Source organism: Dermacentor andersoni, chromosome 4 (assembly GCF_023375885.2).
Source record: "Dermacentor andersoni chromosome 4, qqDerAnde1_hic_scaffold, whole genome shotgun sequence".
Taxonomy (NCBI): Eukaryota; Metazoa; Arthropoda; class Arachnida; order Ixodida; family Ixodidae; genus Dermacentor; species Dermacentor andersoni.
This window is the reverse complement of record NC_092817.1, coordinates 28,431,923-28,450,233: the sequence shown is the minus strand read 5'-3', so window position 1 is coordinate 28,450,233 and position 18,311 is coordinate 28,431,923. Positions and strand designations below refer to the sequence as shown.

The following is an 18,311-nucleotide window of genomic DNA, read 5'->3' as shown; positions in this document are numbered from 1 at the left end:
CGTCTTAAGTAGTACCACTCGCCCGCCTCCTAACCAGCACCGAGCCGGTGCTTCAGCCACCGGGGGTCATGTGACATGCTGACGAAGAAGTTTTAAGCTTCGTCGGAAGAAGACGACGCTCTGGACTTCGCGCGATGTCTACCACCTTGACAGCTGCTATAGTTATTGTAAATATCCTGTAAATATACTTCTGACTACTTTTAACCCCATAACAATACATACATACATACATACATACATACATACATACATACATACATACATACATACATACATACATACATACATACAGAATTTTGGAGCCACTGAAGTTTCTCTCTCAAATTTTGCATTTGAGAAACTTGTTTTGTTTGTGGTGAAATACTGGCACGAGAACAATACCTTTCGTTTCTATTGTCACAAGCTCTGCTAACGTGCTGCAAAGCGAAGAGAGAACTAAAGGTCAGTGCTCACCTGTTACTTTGTTGCTCTTGAGTACCAAGTTTTCTGTCCGGTTCAGCAATTCTTTTCTTGATAGTACTCCTTTAATTGACTCAAAATCATTAAGGATGACGACGTCCTTAGCTCCCATTTTGAACCTGCGAAGGAAAGTGGACTTTGGTGTTTACTCTGTTTTTTTAAGCAATAAATTTATATGAATGTGTGTGCAGTAAAAACAGCGGCTTGACGGTGTAAAAATATTACCCTGCAAAAGCAACCTCTAAGATGTGGCATCTTTTCTCTGAAACTAACATTGTTGTCATGTTTCAGCTCAGTAGGTTACAGTTATGTAAATTCATATTACATAGACGTTACACCATATAAGTGATGCAGGCCATGAAATAACCTTCCACTGGCTTCCAAGTCACTGCGGGATTATCGGCAATGAACGGGCCGATCAAGCTACCCGCTCAGCCCATACTGAGGAGCACCACGTCCCAATTCCACTTTCTAGAACTGACGCAGCACGGAAGCTCCGCCTACTTGCTCGGCAGTGCACCGCGTCGCAATGGAATGAGCCATATTTAAGAAATACGCGACTGTACTCCCTTGATCCTACACTAAGAAAAGAGCAGTTCGGTATATTGCAAACGTCCCGCGCAATAGTTCTACAGTTGCATTGTTTACCCGCTATAAAATATTCAGTGCGAAACGCTTGTTCGACTTTCGTTTAATGTATGCTTATTTCTTTTCAAACGAACAATTCAAAGTGTTTATTAAAGATTTATCTAATATAAGCATGCATTACACTGATTCACGCACCCGCAGCACCGACAAGTGGCTTGTTCCTCGTTCCCGCACGACCTATTTTTTGCAGTCTCTTAGATTCACACTGCCGTCCCTACTTAATAAATATGAAGAGAAAGACGCCAACTTTTCTACGTTTACAAAAAAAGAAATGCGTGAATTTTTTCTAACTCTTCTCTAATGTCTTTTGTACTGCCCGAACATGATCAAGTATGTTTCATTATTCCTTGTAACACATTTATTTTCGTCATTTTATGATGTGTGTTCACGTGAACATTGAGTATTTCAACTATAATGTACAACTGTTCTTGAGTGTACTTATATATTGACATTATTTGTTCTATTGTTCCGTTGTTGTATTTTCACAACCTCTTCTTAAATTTTTTTTTTGAACTGCATTTTTTACTTGATTACTGTAAACTTGTTTTTTGAACGTATGAATCGTAATACCGCTGTCATGTATGTGGGCCTTTAGGTATTTTCAAGTGGTGTTATTACCGCTTTTCGCCTAAGGGACCCCCAACTGTCGTTGGAAATAAAGATTTGATTGATTGATTGATTGATTGATTGATTGAGCGCCATCACAGCTTCGCCGTGGAGACGCCATGCTTTTATATCGAGTGTGGTTGGGCGTTGCCTTTACCAAAGCCTATGCATTCCGCACAGGGATGACCGACACCGCAACCTGTGACTACTGCGGCAATGAAGAATCGATTGACCATATTTTGTGCACCTGCCCGCAGTACAGTCCACAGAGGGAATGCCTTCGCCACGAACTTGACCAGCTAGACGACCAACCGCTATCGAAAAAAAGAAGTTTACACCTTCGAAAGGACCTACCGTCACAGAAGAAGGCCGTGCAAGCACTATTGCGCTTTTTGCGATCTACCGACCTTTGTGGACGTCTTTAACTGGAACGCCTTTTGTGTGTGTTCGCCTCCATGTGTGCGTGTTTTTTTAACGCTTTGCTCTCTGTCCTCTTTCTAAACCCCCTCTCCCATCCCCTGTGTAGGGTAGCAAACCGGAGATTGATATCTGGTTAACCTCCCTGCCTTTGCGCTTCATCTCTCCACCTTCACCTCACGTGAAAAGGAGGCTAAGGAGGGAGTGCGCTAGCAGGGCAAGAGTGAAGTTGTAAATATTGAGTGTGCTGAGGGTTTGGGCTTGCTGGTGTGCCGAGACGACTTCGCAGGCTCGTGATATCAATCATGAGTTTTGTAACTCGCATCTATTTCTACTCAGGCTCACATGGGAGTCCGAGTCTCAGTGAACTAATGTGAGCGTAGTGAGCCATCGTTTGAGTCCGAGTTCTGGTGAACTACAGGTCTTGCGAGTTTAGGTGACCCTGGGCCACATCTAAATTATTGCCTTTTCGGAGTAAATATTTTTTTTCGCTCTAAGCTCGCCTGTAAGCGAGGCAATGTGACTTTGCAAGCACGTGCTGGCCTTAGTCCTTCCAGGCCGTTAATGGCGAGTCTTTGTGGGTGATGCAACGTTTCTATGCTCCTTTGTGGGAGGCAGCGTCAAAGTTTCTGAGAAGCGTAATTTTCTAAGCAATCATTCCGCAATCGATCTTTGAACATGCAAGGTATAACCCATAGCTTAAGACCATTCGGCCTAGATTTCTATGCTTATGGCCATCAGCGGTGCACAATACATTTAACGGGAATTGCGAAAACAACTGTTTAAATTACTTTCCAATTACTGTACTCTTTTCTTACTTCAGGATTCTTCTTTATCCCACATGGCCATAAGTCTGGAAGGCCAGATCAAGAAGCTGCTAGACGCCGACTGTTCGCGGCATGATTAAGCATTAGTTGCATTTGAAAGAAAAGAGCACTGCAATCCATTCGCTAAATAAACTAAAAACATTAATTAGCTTCCTATCTTAACACCTAATGGCACATGCTTATATTGCAGCGTCCTAGAGAACTGTCATAAATGTCTAGGTACTGGTGTTTACATTTCAATATGGCCATGCAGACCAAAACAATCGGCATCGGACTATTTATTCAATTTACCTGATTTTCCACGCGGCACCAGAAGCGCGACTCTCCATCTAACTCCTGTGTGACGTAAAAATTACAGGGTGTGTTGAGATCTCTCTTAAAAGGTGAACAGCGAAAGCCTACTCTTCCACCTCTTATTATTCGCCTCATTAGTAAGCATTTTTAGTCATTTGTGATCAATTGTAGTCGCTAAAGTTCGTCGTTAAACATATTGATCTTTAGTAGTCATTACTAGGCATTACTAGTCATTACTAGTCATTTCAGTCACTATTAGTCATTACTGCTCCCTCCTAAGCACTTTTAGTCATTTGTAATCAATTGTGGTCATTACCAGCCGTCGTTAGACATGTTGCTCATATCATAGTCATCAGTAGTCATTACAAGTAATTTCAGTTGTTTTTACTCATTGCTGGTTATTACTACGCATATTTCGTCATTTATAATCAATTGTAGTTGTTACAAGTTGTAGTTAGACATATTGGTCATTTCATAGTCATTACTAGTCATTATAAGCCGTCGTTGGACATATTTGTCATTTCGTAGTCAATAGTGGTCATTACCAATGATTAGTAGTCATTTTAGTCATTTCTACCTATTACAAGACATTTATGGTCATTTATAATCAATTGTGGTCATTACAAGCCGTCGTAAGACATATTGGTCATTTCGGAGTCACTAGTAGTCATTATTAGTCATTATTAACATCTACGATCTCTATCATAACGTTGTCATTCACTTAATGGCAATATCAATCATTTTTCATTCGTTAATCTGCCTTAATTCTGTCTTCGTATGGTGTGATGATGCTCCGGCGGGCACTCAGGTGGCCACGTCTGCTGACACAAACTTCACCATGAGCCTAGGAAGGCTTTCGCCTTAAAAACGCGACCTAAAATCTCTTTTGTGCGAGCTGCGCGAAGACAGGACCCTGTCCTCTTCCCGTTCTCGCGCAGTTCACAAAAAAATTAATATGCACCAACAAGCCCATCTAAGATCCGTCCATCGATCTAAAATGAAGCTGTCGTTGCACTTCCGTATTCCCGTGAGCTGTTTTCCACTGGTGGTTTGCGCAACTTCCCATCAGAGGCATACCCACTTCAGCAGCAGGAGCGAAAAGAACTGCTTTGTCTCGCGCTATGGCGAAACCTTATTTTAAGCCGCCCAGCTACGTCGCAATGGGATTGCACTGCTAGTCGCTCTTCGGGATGTGGCGTGCGTATTCAGGCGAATTCAACGACTAATTTGGCGCCAGTTATTTCGCTCTGCATCGGTGCGTTGAAATGTAGAAGCCGGCAACTTGACTTTTATGGCGATTCTCGGGAACTTTTCTATATTAAACATAAAACGTAAAATTAGTAACTAAGATGTTAATTAATGTAATCAGTTTATTAAGTGAATAAATTGCTCTGGTTGTCCTTGCAAATGGTATTCGGTCGAGCAGATAATTCGTCTAAAGGCATGATTGAACTAAACCTAATAAATTTTTGTTTAAATTGTGTTCAAAGTAAAAGCAAAATAAGGAAAATAAATAACCCAACATCGCGGAAACAGGGGGAAGGTTATGGGTAATGTTCAGGCAAAGTTCAAAGTTTCAAGTGCACTTATGGCCGTTGTAGCGAAGTATTTATGGAAGCACCCGAGGCCGTTCTAACTCTTTAGGGGAACAGTCTAGATAATAGTTAAAGAGTGGTACTGGTGGATCTGCAAGAGCCACCGAGAATAAATCTGTTGGAGAGGGGGAAAATGGGGCTGATTCGCATGTGAAGTTAAAGACGTGGTGATTATGGCGTTTCGCTGCTATGATCGCTCCCGGCCATGCCAGCCGCATATTGATGAGGGCGATATGAAAAAAAAAAAAAAAATAACACTTGCGTACGGTTTGTTAGGTGCACGTCAAACAACCCCAGACGGTTAAAATTAATTGGGAATTCTTCCCTACGCCGTGCCTTGTAAGCAGATCGTGGCTTCGGCATGCCAGACTGCATAAGTGGAATAAATTAATAATAATAATAATAATAATAATAATAATAATAATAATAATAATAATAATAATAATAATAATAATAATAATAATAATAATAATATAAAACACGGCCACATATGAAAAAATAGATACGCTAACTGTGCACTCGAGCGTCTCAGTTGCAGTGCTCTCACTCGTGTCTCCAGTGAACGAAGTCCGCATTTGCCCGTGCAAAGCCGACGAGTGTGTTTCGATGCGCTGCTCGACGCCGGCCTATATCGCTCATCGTCTATAGGCAAGGGTTTAGAGCCGGAACGAACTTGAATCTTCGCAATGCAGGTGGTAACTTAATGGTGACTGTGGGGCGATGGCTTCGTTTCTTGTTTGCTTTTGCAATCGAAATGCGAGCTTCTTTCGTTCGAAGCACGATTGAGAGCACTGCCATCGCATTGATATGTGCGGTGCCGTTATATCTTTTTATAGATTTCGAGGGGCTGTTATCCCGCAAGAAAGAGCCCCGTAAATAGAATAGACAGGCCGACAAATTCACTGGGCGCCTTTGGGCATGCTCTACGACTTTCCAAGTCCGACATATGGGCGGGGAAGAAATATTTGAAAATCTTTATAAATCAACGTGAATTATTGGCTATCTAATCGCACTTCAAGAAATTCATCACCACTATGATCGATATGCCGTTATGAGCAATATGCCGTTATGAGCAATATGACTAATGAGCAGTATGCCGCTGACTAATTTAACACGTGCCGTACATTTTTTAAAATTTTGGCTCCATTTATAGGAAACACCTGGAATAATGTAACCGAATCGCGTGCATTATATGTAGTTTCATGGTTCACTCTCTTTCAACGCTTCTATGTAATACTCCCGAACCCCTTTCCACGCTCTGCACGCAACCGCAACGTGAAAGTTGTGCTCAGCTTGTGATGAGGGTGTCGGTTATGAGCGGGCTGTGCTATCATATATAGCTAGAACACTCCATTGTTCCAAGACGTTAGGGTAGACAAAGATCGCAGCGACTTTCCAAGCTTCTACCAGTGATTGTGTTTGTGCTTTATTGTCTCTATGCTTTCTCACGCCAACGATAAGCGTGCTGATCCTGAATAAAGTGGGTGCCCGAATCGCAGTTCAGCGCTTTTTAAGGTTATTATTAAACACCTATTCCTATTTCTACGTACAGAGCATATCTCAGCATTTATAAGTAGGGCATATTTTCTGAATGGATTCCAGTATAATTATTCACAAGGAGCACTGCAAACTGAAAGAATAGTTTTCAATGTTTTTTACATGGTAACAAACCTGATAACCGGTCCGTGAGTCTTTGAATGTTCCAGGCATTTATTGTGATCGAAAACTTCGTTTGCATGTGGCAAGTGGCCGATGATAGGGAGACCTCTTGGACCAGGTGGGAGCCTTTTTCCCAGGGGAATCCTGGGTTTGCTCGTGTATGATGCGACCAAAGTAGTCAGCAAAATACACAGGGCAACGCACAAAGTGAACAACATCGACTCCGTCGACAAAGCCTGTTGGAAAAAGAGCATATGAGAAAGAGAAAAGAACAAAATAAAGATGCCAGCAAATACTTTATAGAAATAGGAATGAGTATATGTCATAGAATGTCTCATATTTTTCTTCTGTTCTGTAGGCGTTACTATGTGTATCTTCGGACTAGCTTACGCACATATATACCTGACCTGCCTGTTTGAAGGTGACAGAAGTTCCCAGGTAGGTGGAGGCTTGAAATAAATTAAAGTGGCCGAACAAGGCATATCACTGCAGCGACATTTCCTTGTTCGAACTATCAGGCGATATGGCACAATCAGCACGGCGACAATTACAAACCAACACATGCCCCCATTGAAGCAGACTGCACGCAATACACCCTGCACTATACTCGCACAAATGTCCCCTTTGTAACGACTACGCCTCCCTATATCACACCACATGAGCGTGCCCCAACATAAAGGCAGCCCCCCAAATACCGAACACCACACCCGGGCAGTGGGAGGCCGTGCTGATTAGCTCTGACTCTCGTGACCTGCAGCACTAGGTGCCGCGGGCCCGGAAGTCGGCACGAGCCGCAGGAGCCCTAGACTGAGGGCACCTGCCCGCAAGTAGAAGGACACCTGCTTGTCCTTTTTTTTTTCAATAAATGTTTTTACTCGTCCTCCTCGACAACGATCATGGTTATTTACTATTTGCTGTTATTTGCGGACACTTGAGGGACGCAATTGTCTGAAATCAGTGAGGTAGAATACCGGCTCTATATGATTTGATTAGGGCCGAGCTTCGTAGCATCTTATTTTACGATGTGTGCACGGAGCTGAGCAGGTAGGCGTACTATGTATTTCGGAGCTGACACCTGCGTTTGGGAGTTGCACTAATCGCGTGGATTGACTTCTGACGTTCCTCAAAGCCTAGGAGGAGGAGTAGATTTTAATGAAGAGAAAGGAGGAGAGGTCGGCCTGGAGAGCGTGTCTCTCCAGGCCGACCTCTCCTGCTACTCCTCACTGGGGAAAGGAGAAGTGGGAAATACAGGGAAAGGTAGGTGGCGGGTGATTATGTTATGGTACTATGAGATACTATATGCACGTTGTCCAATATGCGGGTGCGCACTGTCGACGCAAAACACGTAAGAGTAATCTTGTCCACGCAATAAATAATCTTGTCACAAAAAGTTTTTGCGCAAACACATTTCGCACTGACTGCACGTCTCACAGGTTCTAGAGGCGATCGTCTAAACCAGTCTCACTTAAAAAGTTCAAAAGTGATTTTATGGCTCATTGGGCACAGTCAAGACTCCTCCAAGCGCCCAACAGCTTTTCTGAAAATCAAAGCCTAAAATATATCGGTGCTTATAGGGACCATTTCGTCGAACGCTGACATTAACTGCTTCCAGAGAAGTAATAATTATTAATTAATTAATTAATTATTTAGTATACAGTATGGTCTCAAAAATATTATAGCAGAATGGCCCAGAGCAGAATGTCGCTCAGCATGAGGCAAACAAAATTTGTAGTGTTTTTAGAACTGAAAAAAAAAGAACAGCGCTGGTTGAAAAAGCTCGCATGCTTTTAGGAGGTATCGCGCAGGACTCTGGGTCTTTCACTCACTTAATCGAACAAATGTTTATAAGCTACTTTAAAAATGAACGGGCCATGCGTGCGTGGCGTTGATGACAGTCAGCGAGCTAAATGCCACGACATCTTGTTTTGGGAGAAAACTTCGTTTATACGTGCGTCTGGCTGAATCGCACCCCTTCGTCTCCCTCAGACACCCTCAGACTCAGGCTCAGAACTCCCTCACGACTAAGTCTACTCGTGAGGGAGTACGCAGACAAATGAAGTGAACTGAAAGCGCTATTCACGGTCAGAGACCTCGCGATTTTCACTGACAACACGTATAGTGTATCATCGAGTTCATAAAATCTCGTCGGATACAATTTGTAGGGCAGCGAAACAAATGAATGCGAACCACCCTTCCTTCCTCAGTGCATGGTTTCTCGAACTGGGAGTCGTATGGTTGACCCCCTTCATTCGGGTACTGGTGCTTTGCCGACAGGAAGCAGGCAACGTGCCGTTCGTTCCAACGAGCTAAGAACGTAATAAAAAGGACTGTGGTAGGGGCGGCCGTCGACCGAAAACGTGGTCCCCTAATGGCTGTTACGGTCATTTAGTATGCTGTGGCTAACAGTGATAGCCATGACCGCTATCGCTGCTTGCTTATGCCGCCAGAAAAAAGAAAATGTGGAAGAAGTTTGATGATTTCTCCAGCTCCGAACTCTTTTACTGGAACAGCAGCGTGCTGGCATGTGGGTGACCACCGTGATTTTGTTTCTCTGCCTGCGCCTTGTTAAAAAATAAAATAAAATAAATGGCGCTCACCCTTATCTGAGCAATAAGGAAAACGCCAGCGGTTCGAGGTTTATTGGTCGAGTTGGAGGACGAGTGTGTTCATTAACATTGCGTAAACTTGGCACGGGAATTTGGAAGAATGACATATTTAGTCTAATATTTAAACTATAATTAAAATTTTGTGAGATTCTGTTTAAATAAGTAAGTTGCGAGTTTGTCATCTTTATGATTAAGGCAACTTTCTGTGTGGCATTGTAATCTATTTCTTGGGATGCGAAAAACAAGGAAAGACTTTAGCGCTCTGACTCTCCATGGCTAAGAATGGTAGATATATTTGGAGAAAATGTGTAACATTAAAGAACATGATGTGCGTGGCCGTTTGCCGAAAGGCTTTTATATGCAAGGTGTCCCAGCTAATTTTAGCCGGAGTTTAAGAATTTGCAAATGCCGCCTAGCTAGACAGAACACAGGCGATGTTATTTGCCGTCGCTTCGAGATACTCAAACTATTTTTTTCATTCCGCAGCGCGCTGAGTCGCGTACCTCAGGACCTTATTAACGTTTTGCATCCATCCATCCATTCCTTGTAATTAGATAATTAGTCTTAATTATTTCACCAACTTCTGAAATATTATAGTTAGATGAAAAGTGCTAATGAGAAAATTGTAGGGTGACATAAAAAACTCCCGATACAACTGTTTATAGCTCAATAAGTGCTACATAAAAGTTTCTCTCCGAGCGTGAAAGAAGCCCGCAAATGCACGCAACATTGTCGCGTGACTAGCCGCTCGAGGCAGGCTTCTCTATTTGTTATTATAGAACTGTTGCACGAAAAAGCTGTACCGAGATTTGCTTGACGTATCTCTTCCTGCCCCAATGTACAGATACATGTACTCTGCTCTTGCAGCTCAAGATGCTTTGGAAAATCTAAATATAGGCCCGCAAATCGTAGTATCGAATCATTCTTTTTTAAATTACAATATTGCGGTATAGAAATGAGCTGAGAGCAAGAGGTATTTTTGTACCATATACTAATAGCGGTTTGCTGTGTGAAAAACAAACACAAAAACGCAAATTTACATATTAGATCGACAGGGGAAAATTTCAACGACAATGTGCGACAATGTAGGCGCGCGCCTCGGCTGCGGGAGGTTGTGGGTTCAATTCCCGCCGCCGTCAGGCCCCCACTGGTTCTGATATGGGCAAAATGCGCCCAAGCCTGGCGTTCGGCTTTCTTTGAGGGTGATACGCTTGGGAAAGGAGCCTATGCCCTAAATTCCCGCTGAAACCCTCGTAAGAAAAAGAAAAAGAAAAGTGATGCGAGAGATATGCTTAATGAACAAGCTCAACCAGCCGACTGGGTGACTTTTCTGGGTATCCTGGATATCTTTCGGCAATTTTGATGCAAACACAACGTTTTGCATGCATGCTTTGAGAGATTTTATTGGGCTGAACAGGCAATAAATAAAACAAATACGCAGTAACTCAGTGACCAAGTTGCTCAACTGCTAAATGAACATTGGTGCAGTGACATGGACTCAGCACTTCTCCTGTCGTTTTCGCTTGTGACGTTGTCTTTCTTGCCCTGTTAAGGCAATTATCCATGCATACAAACTCGCCGCAATTTCAGTTAGTGTAAAATGCGTGTTCAAATTCTAGTCATGTTGGTTTGGGTGCAAGTTTTGTTTGTCTCCGCCCAGGATCGTATGGCGGGGCGGCTCGCACTTTTTTTTCTTTGCTCTAGAAAAGTCGAAATGACGAGTCGATTTACGACGACAAAAACACGTCGATGACGACAGCGGTCATCGTCGGTCAATGGAATGGACGTACAGACGGACGGACGGACGGACGGACGGGCGGACAGACAAACAGTCAGTTTCGAGCGAGTAAAACATGACATGATATATTACGCTCATTCATGGGGGGGGGGGGGGGGGGGGGTGGAGGGCGCAGAGAAATGATGCTATTACAAGATTTTGTTCCGAGCTCAATACGTTCCAGGTGTGAAATATCTTTCGGTGGAACAATTGCAACGTTTATGTCACTGGGAGGGTAGCGCATCGCAGTATCACATTCTTTAGCGCATTTTACAAGCTGCGCATTCCACTTCGCCCGAAAAAAGAAAGCCAGAACCTGTTTCCAAGAGTTCGCATTTCGCCTGACAGTGCAGGAGAGCATACTGCGGAAGCTGTCTGACTTTTCTTCTATACCGCGATTCGATACGCCAGCGTTTACATGCACCGCGTGAGACGACTTACCCCGTCTCGAACTAGCCTCTCCCGCCGTATCAGTGGAATGCACCTTCCCAATGCATTACCGCCGTTTATATGGAGGCGATGCGATGGGGCAGTGTGGTGTGCCGCTCGTCGTAGTCACGTAAATAACGCGGACGTAACTTAACAAAGCTGCAATTTTTCGACGCTGGAAGCTTAAAGTACGTGGTTTAAACAATTAAGGTCAATCGATCATGTGCCTGTGTGCAGCTACCTTAGTAGTAATGACAAATTAGTTAACCATGAACATAGCACTAAAGGGAGAGAGAGAGAGGGTGAGAGAGTGAGAGAGTTTTCGTGATTCCATGAAGCAGCCCCGAAAGAGAGGCAGCCAATATGCTATAAACAATTTGTCACGTTATTCTGAACTTCTTCTGTGACGCTTCTTACAGCGAAGCTGTATATGGGTAGGATCACGGGCACCTTTCGCATACGTGGACAGAAAATTATTATCGTGAATGTCTCATACCCACGTAAATGAGTAAAAAAAAAAAGCGATGGCGCATTGCCCCGTAAGGCAGAGGCTAGAATCGCTCAGCAAAGGGAAGAGAACAGCGCTTAAATTTTTCGGAACCACGCGCACAACATACAGAACAGCATTCGTTTGTATAAAGAACCGGAAGAAAACTGTCATCAGAACCACATAGTTGATGATCAGGCGCTCCTGACAACAGTGCGCGGAGCGTAGCGCCCCCCGCAGACGTTTCCCGGGAAATATTACAGTTACGCAAGCTGCCGCGGCGACGCAAGTTTGCGATATGGGGTGTGGCGTCGTAGCCTTTCGTCTATAATATAACCGCCGTAGAAACTCATTTCAATGTTGTTGTGGTCCAGCTATGGGCGGCGACGCTGTGTCAAAAGTACGATTACTCCCATTCCTACCATTACATTAAAATGGTACAACTACAATTACTCTAAAGCGATAAAGGATTGTCCACTACCCTCAGCAGTTACAGTGGTTGTTTTGAACAGCTTCGCTGGACATCCACATTCGCAGGGCCGGGATGGCGAGTTCTTTTTTTATCCCCCCTGCGCAAAATAAGATATCGTTGCCATGCGATAATTACGACAGATCACCGCGAAAAAAATTACGGAATGTTTCTACTTACTCAACTGGTATTTATAACAGCGGGGATTTACAGTGTGTATTTTCTCCGCGGATATGTTTCTTCATTTTCGCCATTTTTCATTACATTTTTCGTCATTTGCCTATATTCCTGTCAGCTGCGAAAACGTTAACTTCGTACTACGTCCGCCTACATAGTTTTTCAGTATGTGGAAACTGCAGAGAAGTTCAAATGCTCCGCTGCTAAAGCACGGGGCCTCCAACTTAGGTGTGTATTCGGAGGCTTCAATATATAAAGAACCCAAGTCGCGTATTAACTACAGGCTGCATTCTTGGGCAGCAAGACTAATTCTCATGGAAGTTCAGGACCTTCGATCTATTTTTTTCACTTGTTTGCTTTTCTTCTCCGCTTTTCTTTGTCTTTCACTTCTCCTTACCCTTCTCCCAGCGCAGGGTAGCAAACCAGAATCTTATACGCTTAGCATCTATCTATCTATCTATCTATCTATCTATCTATCTATCTATCTATCTATCTATCTATCTATCTATCTATCTATCTATCTATCTATCTATCTATCTATCTATCTATCTATCTATCAACTATCTATCTATCTATCTATCTATCTATCTATCTATCTATCTATCTATCTATCTATCTATCTATCTATCTATCTATCTATCTATCTTTCTATCTATCTATCTATCCGTCTGTCTGTCTGTCTGTCTGTCTGTCTGTCTGTCTGTCTGTCTGTCTGTCTGTCTGTCTGTCTGTCTGTCTGTCTGTCTGTCTGTCTGTCTGTCTGTCTCCGTCTGCCTGTTTGTCTGTGTGTGTATGTATGTATGTACATATTTATGTGTGTGTGTATGTATGTATGTATGTATGTATGTATGTATGTATGTATGTATGTATGTATGTATGTATGTATGTATGTATGTATGTATGTATGTATGTATGTATGTATGTATGTATGTATGTATGTATGTCAGGCGTTCTAGCTCGACCCAGTCGCCCAAGCTGTCTAAAAGATTGGTCCACTATGTATGGGCTCGTGGTTCTGATGCCGCCATTTTCATTGCGTCGCCATCATTCCAGCTTTGTCACCTGTCTCTCGTCTTGTCGTCGTTGTCACGCAATCGCCTTCATACAGTCCTCATGTATTCGTTGTCACACCGACATAGAGATGTCGTCGTGGTCGTTCCGTCGTCGTCATTCGAGCTTCGTGATCCGACCTCGTCATGCTGTCGTCGTCACGCTTTCTACTCCGACCTAGTGGTTCAAATAGCTTGAGTCACTAGGTATGTGTTCGCGGTTGTGGTGCCGTCGTGGCCATTGCATCATCGTCATTCCACCGTTGTCATCCGACTCTCGCCACGACATCGTCATCACACCATCGTGGTTACTCAGCTTCGGACATGTCGTTGTCAAACTGCCATTTTATCATTGCCATTACTTAAGAAATGTCATCCCATTGTCGTCATACTGCCTTCGTGATTACATCGACGTCAAGTTTTCTTCGTCATTGTAGTGTATGCGAGTACAGGGGTCTTGTAAGGCGTTGCGCGCCTTTTGCTCCTGCACCTTTTCTGAAATTGTATTCAAGATGAAAATAAACGTTCATTCATTCATTCATCCATTAAATTACACTGTTATCATTCAAATGTGATTATTGTGGACCGTCGTCGTGATGCCTCGTAGTCGTGCCATCATCGTCAATCCGACTAAGTCATCCGACTCTCATCATGCCGTCGGCGTCATACAGGTTTCGTAATACATTCATCACTGCAGTATTTTCATCATACTCTTGTCATCATCCCATTGTTCTCAAGGTGTTGTCTTGCCATCGTCGTCACAAAGTCATCGTCCTGCATTCGTCTTTATACCGTTGTCGTCATGCCATCATTGACACGCTGTCGTTTCTACGTGATCATCATTTCAGTACCGTCATCCCAGTGCCGTCATGCCGTCGTCGTCATGGCACCTTTGTCGACCCATTTACGTTATTCCTTCTTCGTCCTTATAATCATTATATCGTCGTCACCGCGTCGTTATCACACATAAGCCATCATGGATCCGTTGTTATACCGTCGTCATCATGGCGTCATGGTCGTGCTATCGTCGTCATTCTAACTTCATCCGGTTGCCGTCACACCTTCGTCGCCAGCTCATTGTCTTCATGCTGTCGTCGCGTTCTCGTCATTCTACCATAGTCATTATTTAAGAGTCGGCATGTCATTGTCGTAATACCGTCATCGGATTTGCCTTTCCATCGACATCATTCCTTCTTCCTCATTTTATCGTCACTGCGTCAGCGTCATACAGTAATCGTCATGGCTATACATTAACATGGGCGACCTTGGCAAGCGAGTGCCATAGCAAAGTGGGGCGATATCGGAGTATGTGGCATATAGTGGAATGAACGAAATTCTCAGGATTAACACTTCACGTGTTAAACAAACGGGGACATCAGGAATTTGGTGTGTCGCTACATTGTCGGATTGCTATTCGCAGTAACGTCGACATGTATCGGGAGATGAGTTTTGCAGTAATTTATTTATTTATAAGTACGCGCAAGGAAGTGTTGACGTTTGTGTAATCGGCTTCACGCCAACACGCATGTAACTGTTCGTTTTCTGCACAGCGTTTTGCAGCTGAGCAAATACGTGCCTCTTCAGTAAGACGTCAAGACGTGGAAAACCGTCCGCCACGTTACCTACGAAAGACACATGACTACGGATTACACTGTCAGCGACATCGGCCCACTTTATATTTGCACTGTCTCCGAGATCGGCCATACTCTCGTTGGCTGGAAATGAAGCGCGGTAAACTGGCTAACTCCGGGGTGGATTGCAAACAAAGCTTCCTTGTAATAAATAAATTATTCGTTTAAGAGGTATATTTACAGCAGTGCGTGATAGCTAGGTACCATTTGTTGTTCTATTGCATTATTCTTTAGAGAACAGAGCCGGTCACCGGCACATCTGTTAGCGTAGCAAAGATGGATATGTATATATAAGTTTGTCTATATTTAAGTGGTTAGACGACGTTATAAAAACGAATGACAACGAAATTCCTCGAAAGAGTCAAAGAAAGCATTCGTTTTCATAATATGCAGAAACCATCAACAATTACTGTCTAAGTGAGCGAAGCTTCTCGTCGTTCCACAGTTTCGGCTACGTTACGCCGGCATTGACCTTCTCGTCTTTTGGCTAAAACAACTTCACGCGCTCCGTCACCCTTGATCGATCGAGGGGTACCTTCACATGGAGCCATCATTGTAGCGTTACCCAACGCGACAAGACCCGCCACTGAGGTGCACCCTTACTGCCATGACCGAGCGTCGGTATGACGTAATCACTGAAGCAATCAATCAATCGGTGCCACGCTCTACACATAGCCTCCTCCTCTACGCCTCACCCAATCTGCAGCCTACTCTCCCCTGTCCTGTGTTCCTGAAGGAGTAGTTGAGCTCGCCCAGATGCCTTCACTGCGAGACAGATGAGGCCCTAGCTCCCATTTTTCTAGAATACTCAGCTCGCAACACCGAAAGGAGCCGTATATGATGTCTCCTTACCGACGCCTCAATTTTCTGACAACAGGCTTTCAAGATTTTCTGTACCCTTCAAGGCCACGTGCATTGCACAGCAGGGCTTTGCAGGCTCTAGTCGAGTTCGCGGAGGACATAAAGATTTCCTCCCGCGTCTAGGTCCACATGGTCCGTAGACCAACCTCAAATCACTGTGCGGCGCGAACGTTAACTCTTCCCGTTCGTGTTGTTTCCGGCGCCTGGTCATGCGCCGTAATTGTCATTACTCTTCTCTTCCTACTCTTTATCTTCTTTCTTCCCGAGTCCCTTCTCTAGACACATGTCGAGAGTTCCGAGTTAAAAATTTGAGCAGTAAACATGCCCCCCCACCTCCCCCACCTCTTCCGGTGACTTGACAAGCCCCCACCCTTGTTGACGCTACCTTTTACCCGCCAGTGGCGATTGGCTCCAGCGGAAAATTATAGTGCTGTTGTATTCACATTGCGAGTTATAATTGACCATTGCGTCATCGATCGCATGGCCGACATCCTCAATCTGCGTCTCAGGAACAATTAATAGACCTATACAAATATGTGCCTAGAAGCCACTTCCGCGCGTCATTTACGCAACGCACTTTTCAGGCCCTGTGTAAACCATTGGAGATGCCACGCGGAACTGCTAATGCTCGCGACAGCTAAGCGACGAGATAGGGAAGTTGTTGCACCTGCATAGAAGGTTGCTGTACGAATTACTCAGCTGTAGGTACGCTTGTAAACGTGCATGCGCACACATTAAAGGCAGGCCTAATGACAGCCTGAATTATATGGCACAAAACTCTATTTCTACCCTCCCTCATAAGCATGTGCTTGTGCGACACAGTCGTCTTGCCCACGCCGACCATGATCGGGGGCGCTGAGTGATGGTGGTAAAGATTCGCTTAACGAAAGAGCACTTTGCATTAGGAATGGCGGAAGGAGCCGGCCTATATCCGCAGCTCAGTGTTGCGCAGTTGATGATGATGACAGGAAACTTTAGTGGCGACGTATCGAAACCTTGTGACGTAGAGTTCATTGATGTCTTATGTCAATGATGTCATTGATCGCTTATGTCTGTTCTCGCCTTTTCATTCTTGTCCTGTGCAATACTTTTCCTTTACCTTCTCTGCCCGGTATATTTCGCATTCCCTTAAAACAATGCCTTTCTTCGTCCCCTTTACGTAATGCACTTTCGGTACTTGTAAGATACTTTGAATAAATAAATAGGTTAGTAAATAAGCAAATAATGATATTCGTCAGTGTAGAAAACTTGCGAGTGGGCACAACATGAACGATTGTTGAGAAGTGGAATTTTTTGTATTTGTGCTATGGGTCATCTCTTTGAAAGCTATATTAGCATATATTTTTGTTTTCGCAATTTTGCTTCTAATTCTCTCATCTCGCAGTGCCCCACCGCAGCCGACTCATCGCTGTGCAAGCAATCAGAATACGCCTCTGAACCTTACCTGGAATAAATTGAGCGGAGCAGACGTCAGGTCCATGCTGCCGTTGCTTGTGATCAGATGAAAGTGAGTGATGTGGTGGTTGATTTAGAGCTAACTCGTCTTGGTGAACCAATGCCAGATAGCGAACAGAAATACGTCACTGTGTAATTAAAGAAGCTGGCCTCTTTGCATGGCCTAAGCATTACCGATAAGATAATGATGTTCGTCCTGCTTGAGAGGGAATGGTAGATAGTGCGTTTGGAACATTCAGGTACCTTTCCTGTCGATTGATCCACAGCGTTCTCCTTTCTGCGAACACAAATAAAGAAGTTTCATTCAAGAGACGGCTTCAATGAAGAGCCTGCTTCCGGTATTATGCATAGGTTTTATTGTTACAGCGTTACACTTGACACTATAGAGATTGTCTTCGCTTCTAGGAGGTATCTTGGAAATGTCGAAAGAACTTCATGACATTAAGCTTATCACACGCGTATACCGTGTGTATTTGCATAGATCAGTAGCTCTAGAAATGATCATTATGATGCACTCTGCTATATCCTTGAAGAAATGTGAAAACAATTCTGATTTCAATGAACTTTCGAAATATTGTCAAATATAACTGATTTGATGTATAGCGTCTGTTTTATTGGTTCAATATAGCGTTACTGATAACAAAGTTAGCTTCTTGCATAAGTTGTGACGTCTTAGTGCTTATATGCATGTGAATATAAAATAAACTGTCTGTATATTGTCTAACACGATTCAAATGTAACAGCAACAGGCGTCGAAATAATATGAGAGTGTTTGTTGAATGGAATTTTTGAGTTTGATGCTGGAAAAGATAGGACTTTTCACAACATTCCCAGGTTGGGCACACAATAGACGTAGGTAGGCGAG

At 43.7% G+C, this 18,311-nt stretch overlaps 1 protein-coding gene and 1 long non-coding RNA gene across 2 annotated transcripts in view; one reads left to right on the top strand and one right to left on the bottom strand.

The window, feature by feature from the left end:
* Positions 1 to 17,498, top strand: part of LOC129386154 (uncharacterized) — a 209,086-nt gene extending 191,588 nt beyond the window's left edge. The window contains exon 4 of the long non-coding RNA XR_011893811.1: positions 17,376 to 17,498. This is a non-coding gene — a long non-coding RNA (uncharacterized lncRNA). The remainder of the gene's footprint in view (positions 1 to 17,375) is intronic.
* LOC126536615 (cytochrome P450 2F3-like) overlaps positions 1 to 17,782 on the bottom strand; it is a 34,352-nt gene extending 16,570 nt beyond the window's left edge. Inside the window, exons 1-3 of the mRNA XM_050183648.2 lie at positions 17,436 to 17,782; positions 6,518 to 6,741; positions 454 to 578 (exon numbers count right to left, since the gene is read on the bottom strand). Of these exons, the coding sequence (XP_050039605.1) occupies positions 454 to 578; positions 6,518 to 6,741; positions 17,436 to 17,471 (385 nt within the window). The 5' untranslated portion in view covers positions 17,472 to 17,782. The remainder of the gene's footprint in view (positions 1 to 453; positions 579 to 6,517; positions 6,742 to 17,435) is intronic.
* Between the last annotated feature and the right edge of the window lie 529 nt (positions 17,783 to 18,311).